Here is a 13,452-nt window from a genome sequence, read left to right as displayed (position 1 = left end):
ATAAAAACTAACACTGTGTGATTTTACGGTACTATAACATAAATTAATGGGTTTGGTATTTGGAAGTGCTTCCTTTGTTCCCCTTGATTTAGCCTGCAATGTGAAATTTGAGTTTCCTATATGAAGCGCTTAAATTCATGGCATAGGTGCTTTCCATGTTTTTAAATAAATTGAGTTTTATTTATATTAACCTAATAGTGAAAACGTGGATATAGGATGCATTTTTTATATTTATATATTTTTAATATAAAACATGAATTAAGTTTTTTTAATATAAAACAAAAATCTTTCATGCAATAAATGACCGTTACTTTTATTTGGTAGAAAATTCTATAGGACTTGATTAATTACCTTTTCTTTAAGGGGATTAGTTACGTTAAATTTAAGCTGAAATTTTATTTAATAAAATTCTTAGAAAATGAGAAACAAATCTTCTGTCAATACCGAAATTAACATTAACTCCATCATATAGGAGAATTTTTTTTAGACTCTCTTTTACCATGACAATAAACAAAAGTCTAAGACACATTAAAATGGGTGGGTTTATATTTTCCAAAACAAGTATTTTCACATGGTCAATTATATGTAGAATTCTCTAAACTCACACACCGTAAAGGATTAAAAATCCTCATTTGCGATAGTGATGATGACAATTCTAATAGTACTTCAAATTTAGTTTACAAAGAAGTCTTTCACAATGTCATATAAAGAAGATCTTTTAATAGAAAATGTGCAATGATACACTCAATTTTATTATGAATGTAATAATTCCAATTGAAAAAAAAATACTAAGTGACTATTTTTAGCACATGAATATTACTTTAACTCCCTATAATAAAATATTCAATATATATATATATATATATATATATATATATATATATATATAAACCATCAATCGAGCATTTACGAAAATAACTACAAAAGATAAAAACAAAATAGCTACTAAAAAAAACATAAACATTCAGTAAAAAAAAACGTACAAATTTATGATTATGTATCTAAACTAAATTTAGTTCTTTTAATCTACAAAATATATTTAAAAAATACATAGATATTTAGTACTGCACCTGTCGTTGTTTTCGGCTTTAATAAGACCTCTCCTATGAGTGCAATCGTTACGGGTTGTTTGCTTGCGGGGGCTTTTAGAGGTGTTTGGAGGGCCTTGGCATGGTTACTGAACAATTGTTGAGAAAGGGATGTATCTCAACTTTATCTATATTAATATATATCTTTTAACTTAAAAAAAAACACACAAAAAATAAAAATGAATATCCCCGTGCATCGCACGGGTAAAAAATACTAGTATATATATATATACTAGTGTAGTGGCCCGTGCCATGCACGGGAGATTTTTCACAAAAAAATTAAAATTATTTTTGAACTAATTATGATATATTTATAATGCTTACTTAGCTTCTACCTGGGACATAGCTAATCAATATATATTTAACCATTTATTTTCAAACATCATATAAATATTACAGTTGCGAACAAAATATATTTCAGATCAGAACTTAGGTTATAACAAAATATCTTGAATACAGCATATGACAACCATCTCATATCTAAGAGTGCTTACATCTAAACATAAGTTTTATCATGTCAATTATATTCCAAAAATTAAATAGCTATCTCTTTCATCAGCCACCATTCAAATCACATTTGCAAAAAAATCAACAATTATATCACATCTTTTTGAAGAATGTTGCCAGCATATAAACATATCCCAATTCCAAGCCGTGAGCAACCATGTCCTAAACACAAAAATAACAGTATAATCAACACTCTAAATGATCAATAATATACATTATAACTTTGTAGTTTAAAAATATAGACTACTAACCAACTTGATGAATTTAATGCTTATTACATTCCTTCAAAATGATGAGAGGTCCTTGTGTGTAACAGGCTTTGTATTAGCTAGGAAATTGTGGCCTTCGTTAGCTTCCTTTTCCATGGTGCTTTTTGCATCTGATAGGAACTCCTATACCGGGTCTCTGACCATTCTATTCTATATTTGAATTTTAAAAAAAAATAAAATAAAATAATGCATTATAATATAAAGAACAAATTAAAATTTCCAAGAATATAATATAATCAAGTTCATGAATATAATTTTTTTATGAAGTTCAAGAATATTTAGAAATATAGAAATTGGTGTTTACCTGATTAATCAATTATAGAGTATCAAAAACCTCATTGTACACAACATTTTTGGTCGATTTAGACATCTTTCCTTCTTCATCTAAGCTTAAAATCTTCAAACCCTTCTTTGTTTTTACTCTAGACACAGCCACATATAGTTGGCCATGTGTAAAAACTGGTTTAGGAAGAAAGAGACCAACATTCGATAAAGATTGCCCTTGGCTTTTATTTATGGTCATCGCAAAACATACAGATAACACGTATAGTAAGAACGTATTTAAATTATGATATTACTTTTTTTTTATACCAAAAGCACAGTGGTCTAGAAAGGGATTGAGCTGGTAGCTAAATTTGAGTCGGTATTGAAACACCACCAATTTATCTTTCCGCTGAATTAGAACATATAGCTAGCAAACTGTTATCCAAACATGCTCTACAACAACTGATTCAACATTCATTTTTAAGGTCTAAAGTGCAATATGGAACAACATAATGAATTCAATAACACACATATCACATCTATTGTGATTTTAAGTTTAAGTGATCTACTTCTGTTTTCTTTTAGCTATATGTAGTTTAGTGTTATGCATTATTTTTTTGCTGATATTGTACTTACTGCGAATATCAATTGGTGAGTCCGTTTTTCATGAAAGTAGGTCACAAAATTAAAGACTTTTACTGTAATCACATTTTCAAACCAATAAAATAAACTAACTTAATTAGTAGACAACTAAAAGAAAACACAGCACATAGAATAAAATAAAAAGATGTGTCAAAATAGCTTTTTTTTTTCTTCCTCCTTGACTATTCACCCACCATTTCTTGGTAGTCCATTGATGATAAGCTTAGTTACTAAAATTATGAAAGACACGTTTATTTTTCTAGAAATGATAACCATTAATTGAAAAAACCATTCCAAGGGAACAACCCCTCCCTTGTGAGGCAGAAAACACTTCAACAAAACAACAATGCAAATAGAAAGTAATACTAATTTTAGATAGAAAGACAACAGACATGACAAAAGAGAAAAACACCAACTTCTAATGTGGCATGAATACAAAAGCCTTTCTCAAACATGACAGCCCCAAGTTGCAAAATGAATCCTTATACTAAGGATTGTACTACTTACTTCCAACTATGCATATGGATTAACTTTCCCAATGTGAATCACAGTTGGATCCCTCTTGTCTATCCCCATATAAACCATATCCCCCACAGTCAGTCCACTTTCTTGAATAAACTCAATCCATCCTCCTTTGAAATGGCCTTCGTTAAACCTTGTAGTGTGCCAATACAGGGTGCAAAAGTACCTCCTACCAAATTCATCCCTCAACACACAACGATTTGGCTTCATAGGCAGCATAGCAAACCTGATCAAAGCTGCAGGAAGAACCTAAAAATAACATGGAAAGATCTCAATTAACTTATCCATAAAGGTAGTATAGAATGAAAAAAAAATCAATTAGAATGGTGCTTGATAAAATGTACCTTCTTATTGCTGACCACATGAGATTTTTTCAGTGTAAAATAAAACTCTTTATAAAATTCCTCATTAAGCTCGTCAGCATCACTGTCATATTGAACTGGTATATAATTTGCATCAACCCAGCCAATCTCACGAAAGATAGGTGGCGAAAAGTAGTTAACCTCCCTATATTCCCTATCCATGATCTTAACATGAAACTCAGATTGACCCAAATAGTAGACATCCAACCATCCACCATGAAGCAAATTGTATTGAATCCTCAGGTCAGAAATACCCGCAGTGAACATGTAAACATCAGCATTCTTCTGCATCCAAACATTAAACATAGATCCACCAGCATCAATCAACGTAATAGTCTCAGTAACCATGTCGCCATATTCACTGACAAACATAGGAGGCAACTGAGTGTATTCCTGCATTGCATCCAGAGAAAAAACAACATCACGTATGCTATAAAAATTGTGGAAAATATTTTAAAAGCACAAAGCATAGGACTTAGTACCAGTTGAGGATCAATGTACAGGAAAAAACCCCTGTAGCGAATAGCAGCATTGTCATTGTTATCCATGGTACAAAACAAACCCTGAAAGCAATGAATTCTCATTATTTTTATGAGAGATATAATATTATGCATAAAAATAAATAACATAAAAAGTTGAAAAAATTATTGAATTTATAGATCAACTTACAGAATTAATCAAAAAGGGATAAAAACACTCATACAGTCATAACAGTGTTCACTATCTAGTTATCTCAGAGTAGTAAAAATAATAAAATAATTAGTATAGTAATATCTTATGTATTGACAAAGAAAGCAGACGAATACATACTTCACTATTTGTAACCAAAACATTCATTCATGCTGAAAACAGATTTAAAAAACCAAAGAAAGACTATTTGAAGAAGACACTAATAGTTCAAGAAGTAGTCAAATAAGTAAGAAAAAACAAAACTATGGATTTTAGACTATGAGTATTGCAGTACGTGAGATTGAAGGCAAACACTTAGTATCTTTCAGCTTGCTTGTTGATGTGTTGAAAAGAAAAAACACATTCAGTCTTATATATATGTGCAAGGGCAATTGGATAGCCTTTTCACTAAATGAATATTGTTGGAAAAAATAACTTTTTCACTAAGATGGTTTTCAGATGAAGAGTTACACGTTAAAACCTACTCTAGTTTAGGATTAATAATAACACTGAAACATAATTATGCGTAAAAAAAAAAGAGTCCAAAGATTATGTGGTTAAGATAAAAAGCATATGCACAATATAGGCTGAAAACTAAACCTACCTTTCTAGTTGTGTATCGAAATACACAACCATCATGAGTTTTGTAATCCAAAAACTACTCTCATGAGAGAAACTTTGTGAAAAACTTCTGGAAAACTGGATATCATCATGATTTTCGTAATCCAAAAACTACTCTCATGAGAGAAAATTTGTGAAAAACTTCTGGAAAACTGGATATCATCATTTCATATGGTAGCTTGGAGAAAAAACCCTAAAAGGCTACTCAAATACAGCAGTAGCCATCAAATAAATAGGGCCTTGATCCACTCAGTAGCCAGTAGAGACGGCTCAATGAAATCACTCATTGATTTTCTCTGTGCACGCATGCTCCATTTTGTTTTTGCCAAGAACATGGTTTTAAACACACGTTTAGCCTGTAATCATGGTTGGTAGATGAGACAAATTAGGACCCAGTTATTTTATTTTTTCAAAAACAAAAACCTGATATAGAAATTAATGGAAAAGATTTGTTATGATAAACCTCTCAACACGTATACTTTTTACTGTTACAAATGAATCCATACTGAAATTGGGAAATTACTTTTGAAACTATTGGGAGATAATCCATGCTGTTATCATAACAACATGGAAATTTAATTTGACTTCAAAGAATAAAAACGTGTATCATATCTCCAAAGGATTCAAATGGCTAATGCTTTATTTTTTTAATGTGGCTAATGCTTTTTTTTTAACGTTTAATGTGGACAATGCTTAATCATACTATAAGCTACGTTCAAAAAAGCAAATCATACTATAAGCTAATCTGAGGACAAAAAAATTAATAAATTAAACTCAAACATATTAGAATCTCATAATTCTAAAAAATCACGGATTAAGTTTTTTTTAACCGGTCACCGACTAAGTTATAGTAGTAATAAACTTAATTACAAAAAAAATTAAAATTACGTTCAAAAAATAATAAACTCAAAACAATTTGCTGAAGAAATACAGTATACTTTTTTAAAAAAAAATATAGTATACTTTACATCAGATGTTTTATAGTTTGAAATTAAGTAAATTAGCTCTTTTTCTTTTTCACAAAAAAGAGATATTTATTAATAATAGGAACCCACATGAGAACAACCCTATCATGAAATAGAGGAAAAATAAGGATGGTTGATTTTGTTTGATTGTTTGACAGTCGTTGTAATCCTAGCCTAGGGACAAATATGAGAACAACTATTACTGTAGTTGTTTCTGCTCTTAATATAAGAAAGACATGAAACTTGATTTTTGAAAAATTATTATAATAATAATTTTATCTAAAATAAATACAAAAGGCATTGATTTCATGCATATTCCATATATGCAAGAACACATCGAAATTTTCTTATACTGATATAAAATATTTCAATTTACAACAAAATAAAAATTTATTTCAATTCAAAAATACCATAATATTTTAGGAAGACTGAATCTTCAATTAGATAAATATATTTTTATATCAGAATGTATATTGTTTGAAAGGTGACTTTATTTGCAGCCTAATTTGGTGTTGATTTTTCTTTGTGCGCGTAGCCGGTGGTTATCAAGGGGCTTTTAAACATAAATTTCGGTTGTAAACACGTTTGTGAAAGAGAAAATTCAGGGTTCAGTTTTAAATGTGAGATATCTTTCCTGATCAACAATTGAAAATGCTAATTTTCAAATTGGCAAACTATATTTGAAACAATTATGGGATAGTCAATTGACCTTTTTTTTTTGAGCTGAATCAATGGTCATGATAATAGCATAGAAATTTAATTTATTTTTTTGAAAAGGAAATTTAATTTCAATAGATGGCAAGTAATATATGAAATCAAAAGATTCAAGTCCATAATGGCAAATAATTCTATCATATATTCCAAGAACATATCTTTCCAAAAAATTTAAAAAAGAAACAGATTTTTTAATATAATATATTACATTAAAAGATACTATCAATCTTATTGGTATAAAAAATTTCCACATCCATTACACGTGAAAAATTTCCACAACTTTTAAAAATCAATTTCCACAAATCTTTCAAAAAAAAAAAACTTCCACACTAAAACATACTTTTCGTATTGATCTATAATCTTTAATACTTTTTTAATACTAAAAAAATATAATATTGACAATAAAGTAAATATTTAATGCAATAAATTTAATCTTTACAAAATTAAGAACTTCTGAATTGTCAAACAGTTTTAATGACCTTATAGTAATTGAGTTTGTTTTAAATCTTTCTATATATAATAATAATAATAACAACAACAAATGCTACAGTTTTTTTAAAACAAAAATTGAATACTCTAATCAATTAGTATTCAACTTAAGAAAATGAAAGTCTATCATAATATCGGTAACCTTGCAATTCCTGTTTTTAATAGATATAAATATTTCAAGAATTTATGCTTTAAAGTGTAAACACGTTTGGTTGTTTAAAAAAAAAACACGTTTGGTGAAAGAGAAAAATCAAGGTTCAGTTTTAAATATGGGTTCGGTGTTCTTTCAAAAAAAAATATATATGGGTTCAGTGTAAAGTGTAAACACGTTGAGTTTTAACAGCGAATTTGGCAACAAAGTCTATTTATTGTTTTTATCTCCAAGCACAAATCAAGGAAGCAGTTAACAGCCTATTTTGCTAGTACTTGGGGGTTCCTCTTGAAAAGAAAAATTGGTGTGGGTTTAGATTGTATCAACACTTATAATTTGTTTAGGGTCTGTGAGAGAGTCAATCAAGTGAATCAACTAAAAATCTCCCATATTTCCTTATACATTTCCATCACGTAGCTTGCTCAAAGTTTACCCTTACTATGTGATACTTTATTTTTATCCTAATCTCCTTATATCTACACATGTATATTTATATATAAAACTTGAAAATATTTATGCAAAAATAATAATGGAAGACAAATCAATAACACAACCATAATTATTATAAACTGGTAGAAAGACACATCTTTGTAACAGACCACCACAGTGATGGGTACAAAGTTGTAACTGGTAACTCTAACACAACTCATAAATGGACATGAAACAACAAAGCAGTTCTGAAACAACATTCATCTAGACAAACACAGCACATGAAGAAAAAAAAAAAGACAAACAGTGGAGAAAATTCAGTACAACACAAAGCCAATCCAAAAGATGTTGTACCATCTACCATGAGACACCCATTATTCTTATATTCTACCTCCACAAAACACAACATGCATTTTAACCAGATCATGTCAACAACACTCAGGCATTCTTCTCCTGCTTGATTTGCTTGAGAATCTTCACGTTGCTAGTTCCAGCACCACCGCTCACAGGATCAGCAGTAACCCTTTTCTTATGAGCAATCATTGAAACAGAATCCGCATCAGCAATGTTGAGACCTTCGTCACGACCTTCCTGACCATCCAAATTGACAACCTCATCCCCTAAAACATTGTTACCATCAACACCTAGCCCAATGTAAGCTCCACCAGCTGCATCAGAAGGCTCAGCTTCAGAGAATTGACTCATAAGATCCTGCATACCAAATAGTAAAAATATTTAGCATTCGAAGGAACTTAAATATATATCAAGTGCTAATATAATAGTAAACGAATCAAATACCTGAGGATCAACCAACTCAGCCTTATTAGCATGATTGCCATACTTGGTCAGATTCAAAGAAACATCAGAGTTATAAATCTCAGATCCAGAGTCCATGTCACTGAACCTAGCCAGTATGACAGCATCATCAGTGAACCTCTTAACCTTATATGAAGGCTCAAATCTGCCAACAGTCAAGTTCCTCATGTCCATCTTAAATAGGAACTTCTTATCAACCAAGTCAGATATATCCCTTGGGCAAACCAGCTCACCACCATGCTGTAAAATAACTCATTCATCATATACTATTTCGCATACATTAAGAAAAAAAAAAACTCCAAGCTGATTGCCATACCTTCTCAAACATCTCTATCATTTCTGAACAGGTACGATTGAAATATCCAGCAGCAGGACGATCAAAAATCACAAAGGTAGTCGAGTCTGTGTCATCAATAACTCGAACCTTAATTCGATACCTGATTCAAAGAATCTAAATTAGGCTCAGAAAACAAAAACAATTTGCCTAAAAAAAGATAAGATAATTCACAACCTAGGTTTCACATTCACAACCCGACGATCACAGTCTCCACAATAGTAGGCCACAGAATCAGGATACACCGCTTTGTTACAGGCATTGCATGCATTGTACCACCAATCGTCCATATCAATAACATGCTTAATAGTGGCCTCAACAACATAAGAGATGTCCTTCAAGTAAAAACAGATAATTTTTAGAATCATATATTAGTGTTCAAATAATACTAACTCTAGTTATCTACAACTAACATGCTCAAGGTTGGAATCCTTCAACTCAGCAATTGTCTTTCGAATGTTGCTATTAAGAAAATCTTCCTCCAAAGTAGGAACATGAGTGTCATTGATGCGTGAAATTCCTTGTGAAGGTGAGGTTAAGTTCCTCAACATGCCCTCCTTAAAATCAATAGCTTCTTGAAAGGTAGGGTTAAAGAGCAACTTAGTGCAGTGCAGAGCATTCTGCAATCCCTTCCGACCTGAATATAAAATAAAATCCAATTAATAACTATCAAGTCAAATAATATACAAACTAAACAAAAAGTAGGTATCAGCACTCAATATACAACCTTGGAACTCTTTGATCTTGACACCAAAGATAGCAACAACAGCAGTTTCAGTGTCACCAGCTTGGAGGAATTGATTCAGTTGGTCATTGTAACGACCCCAAAGAGCACAGTTCAGCTTGATCCTGTAAAATAAATATCATCAAAACCACATAACCGATTAGTCATATTATTATGTAATTTATGTTGTTCAAGATATCAAGTTTGTTAGTCAAATAATTTACCCAGAATTTTCCAGCTCGATAACATTCATCTTTGTCCTGGTTCCATTAGTTACGTATTGACGCTCAGTTCCAAGTCCAGTGATAAGTCCCATAACATCTACATAAAAACGATTAATATGAGCAATGCAGTATAGATATACAAATCTCCATATGCTGAAACTCATGGACCACATGCATATTAGTACCTACTAAATATGCAGTGTCAAGACGACCCCCAACAATGTCTTCGAAGCTGGCAAATGTTAAGGGGAAAACAGGAACCAAATTATCAGGCTTTATAACTGCAACAGTTTCACCCTGAATAATAATCTTAAACTGATGGGAAGTAGTCCGATGATCCCCAACATTATCAGCAACTGTGAAATTTCTGAGAGAGTAAACAGGACCCTCCCTAAGTATACGATCAAACTTCTTCACATACTTCTTCCTGACAGCAGCCTGGATTTGAGTACCCTGTACAAAGCAAAACCAAGACAAAGTTTTAAAAACAACAGACCACAAAATCTGGACTCAAAGTACAAAACACTGATAGTCATAAACATACAGCTTCATCAACCAGAATCATCTCAATGGCTGAAACTGGACTCCCTCTCTCAGTTGAGATCACATTCCACAGACGAACAACTCTAGCCAATATGCACCAATCCTCTTTGGAAGCATCAAGATCGCAAACTCGGACATAGTTTCCTGCCATCGTGACTTGGTAAGATTTTAATTAAATTGAATGAAGTTGAGAGCTGCACATCAAGCCCTTCAAAGCTTCACTATTTATAGGAATCAAGTAAAAATAACGTGCTTGAAACTGGTTGAACAATACATCAAGACAGAGTAGGATTCATAGGAGATATCATGGCAAACACATGGCTAAGGCACGCATGGTGAAGAAAAGGTCTGTATCACCTTCTTGAAATTCACGAATAAGTAACCAAAAACACACGTTTGCACTGCAGCTGAATGATGACAAATTTTGATTGGCTTCCATGGACGGTTAGAGATAAATTAGGCAATAATAACCTAAACCTAGTATTAAAAAGCTATTATTATTTTATTTTCAAATACAGCCCTGGATATATCTGTTTTTTCTTTTCAAATATAGTCTGGATGACTTTGAAAAAAAAATATAGCGACAGTTTTCTTTTTAAATCAATTTACACTAATCTTTCAAAAAAAAATTCCACACTAAAACATACTTTTCAAATTGATTTATAATCTTTAATACTAAAAAATATAACTTTGTCAATAAAGTCAATCTTTAATGCAATATATTAATTCTCTTAAAAATTAATGACTTCTAAATTATCAAACAAATTAACGGTAAATGCAATAAATTTTGTATGCAATGAATTGTCAACCAATTTTAATGACCTTATATTATAATTGAGTTTGTTTTAAATTTTTCTATATAATAATAGTAACTTTTCTGATGTACCAAAAAAAAAATAGTAAGAAATGCTACAGTTTTTTCTTTTTCAAATATAGGCTGGATGATGACAGATTTTTTTTTTAAACAACACACGTTGATTGGCTCCCATGGACGGTTAGAGATAAAGTAGGGAATGATAACCTAAACCTAGATTTAAAAATCTGTTTGTTATTTTATTTTATTTTCAAACACAGCCTGGAAATATTGCAACACATGCTGAAGCTACCACGTGTCCAGCTCCAAGCTTTGCTAAAAATAGTAATCATAATTTCTTTTAGAATTTTTTTTAATGTTTCTGCATACGTGGCGCAAGATTGGGGGTGGTTCCAATAGTATGACGTGGCAAACTTTCCTTCTAATGGGCTCTCTTTTTATTTATATTGAGATTGTGTGAAAGAAGAGCCGGTTTCAATCAAGATGGGCCAGGCCCACAATAAAACAATGGGTGAAAACCCAGTACAAAGCTTCTAACTCCACTTAGAGTTTCAAAAAAAAAACTACCACTAAGAGGCCCAATACATTGGCAATTTTGAATACGTCCTATGCGTACTTAGTGAAGATTATTAAGCCCGTTCGAGATGTTTTTCGATTTTTGGTTTACAAATATAAAATTTGAAAATAATATGTGTTCAACAAAAATAAAGTTGAAATGATTTGAAAAAAAAGACAAAAATAAAGTTGAAATGATTTTTTACTCAATTTCAAAATGGTTTTAGCCTAGTTTTTAAAATCACAAAATATAAAGTTGTGATTCTAATTTTTAGCTTCTATAACATGTAACATTGTTATTTACTACCACTGTTGCCGTCCACAACTACTACCTCCACCCTCCACCACTGCTGCCACCACCGCTGCCAATGCCGCCATCACCTTTCAACACCATTGCCTCCACCACCACCACCCCCTCGACAACCACCACCTCCACAATCGCTGCCACCACGACCATTGCTTCCACCACCGCCTCCACCACCACTCTCCACCGCCGCCACCACCTCCAACACCACATTTCCACCTTCACCGCCACAACCCTGCACCAATTCCTCCCCTATCGCAACCACTACCACCACTGCAATCGCCGCTGAATAACACCCTCTTCCACCACCACCTTCATCGCTACCACAACCACCTCAGCTCCACCATCGTCACCAACGCTATCAGCTCCACCCACACCACGATTGCCACCACCGCCACCTCCTCCACCACCCCATTGTCGCTGCAACAACTACCTTTCTCCACCACCGTCAAAAGGACACACTCATTGTCGTCACCACTATGTAACATCGATCTCTACCACTACTACATGGCCCCGCCATTATCGTGTCGGCGCTTTCACTTATTATCATGGACTTACAAAGTTGAAACAGCTGTGACTTTGTAAGTTGACAATAACTTTTTTAAAACCGAAAACCACACAAATTAAAACTAGTTTTTGTTTTAAAACTTTCAAAACATAAAACCAAAACTCACCTTGAATGGGACCTAAGGTAATATCAATATATCATATATTACAGTAATATATCTGTTATATAATGATATTATTGTTAGATTATATTATGCTTATGTATTATTTAGATCTCAGGGTAGTTAAGTCTTTAATCTTTTGCTTATTGCCTATTTATATTTGTTTTGTAGCTTTCAATTGTAACCCTAATATTCACAATGTAATTCTATAGCCGTTTTGGTGTTCTCTCTTCTCCCTCTTATTTCTTTCTTCGTATTAATATTGTTAACATGGTATCAAGAGCAGGTTTGATCATGGTTGAATTGAATCGTTGGGCAATGGTGGCGCGGTGGTGATTTGTTTACGGCGTGGCGTGAGCAATGGGAACAAAGTATTGATTTGGTGCGAACTGTGGTGGTGTTAGAGGCTACCGTTCTGGTGGCTGTTTTGGGTCTGTTGAGGTTTGTGGTGTTTTGGTCCCGGATGGAGGACGCTTCGGGGAGATCAATCGAGCTGTGACGGTGGTCACCGCAACAAGGACGATGGGTCTAGTTGAGCAGTGCCACGCAGTGGTCACAAAAGGGGACCTGTATGTGGAGTGCGAATTGCAGGTGGGAAGGAGGAATCTAGTTCATTGGTTTTGTGATTTTTCAATCTGGCGATGGAAACGGTGTGACGGAACTACGTGGTTGGGTTGTTATGGAGACTGGAGAGTAACCTTGTTACAATAACAGTGATGATGTGTCTTTGACAGTGGTCTCATTATTTGTCGATTTAGCCCTATGAGTAAGGTAATGT

The 13,452-nt window shown here is 32.7% G+C and overlaps 2 protein-coding genes and 1 long non-coding RNA gene across 4 annotated transcripts; all 3 read right to left on the bottom strand.

Moving 5' to 3' along the window:
- Window positions 1-1,564: 1,564 nt before the first annotated feature.
- LOC130749367 (uncharacterized) lies at window positions 1,565-2,383 on the bottom strand. 2 transcript variants are annotated; one of them, XR_009022908.1, is made up of 3 exons: window positions 2,169-2,383; window positions 1,847-2,014; window positions 1,565-1,757 (listed from the first exon to the last, which is right to left on the bottom strand). It is a non-coding gene; the product is annotated as an uncharacterized LOC130749367 (long non-coding RNA). The 2 variants fall into 2 exon arrangements; XR_009022909.1 differs by having other exon boundaries at window positions 1,847-2,009.
- A 5,673-nt stretch (window positions 2,384-8,056) lies between these two features.
- On the bottom strand, window positions 8,057-8,622 carry LOC130748748 (uncharacterized). The gene is made up of 2 exons (XM_057601992.1): window positions 8,491-8,622; window positions 8,057-8,403 (listed from the first exon to the last, which is right to left on the bottom strand). Exons 1-2 carry the CDS (start codon window positions 8,584-8,586, stop codon window positions 8,131-8,133), a joined length of 369 nt encoding a protein of 122 aa, XP_057457975.1. The 5' UTR covers window positions 8,587-8,622; the 3' UTR covers window positions 8,057-8,130.
- LOC130743554 (replication protein A 70 kDa DNA-binding subunit B-like) lies at window positions 8,588-10,484 on the bottom strand. Its single transcript, XM_057595802.1, has 9 exons — window positions 10,335-10,484; window positions 9,976-10,243; window positions 9,791-9,887; window positions 9,570-9,691; window positions 9,337-9,479; window positions 9,020-9,177; window positions 8,825-8,945; window positions 8,635-8,748; window positions 8,588-8,596 (listed from the first exon to the last, which is right to left on the bottom strand). The coding sequence occupies exons 1-9, from the start codon at window positions 10,482-10,484 to the stop codon at window positions 8,588-8,590; spliced, it is 1,182 nt and encodes a 393-aa protein (XP_057451785.1).
- Window positions 10,485-13,452: the final 2,968 nt, after the last annotated feature.

This window comes from Lotus japonicus, chromosome 3 (assembly GCF_012489685.1).
Source record: "Lotus japonicus ecotype B-129 chromosome 3, LjGifu_v1.2".
Classification (NCBI taxonomy): domain Eukaryota; kingdom Viridiplantae; phylum Streptophyta; class Magnoliopsida; order Fabales; family Fabaceae; genus Lotus; species Lotus japonicus.
This window is presented reverse-complemented; position numbering and strand designations above follow the sequence as displayed.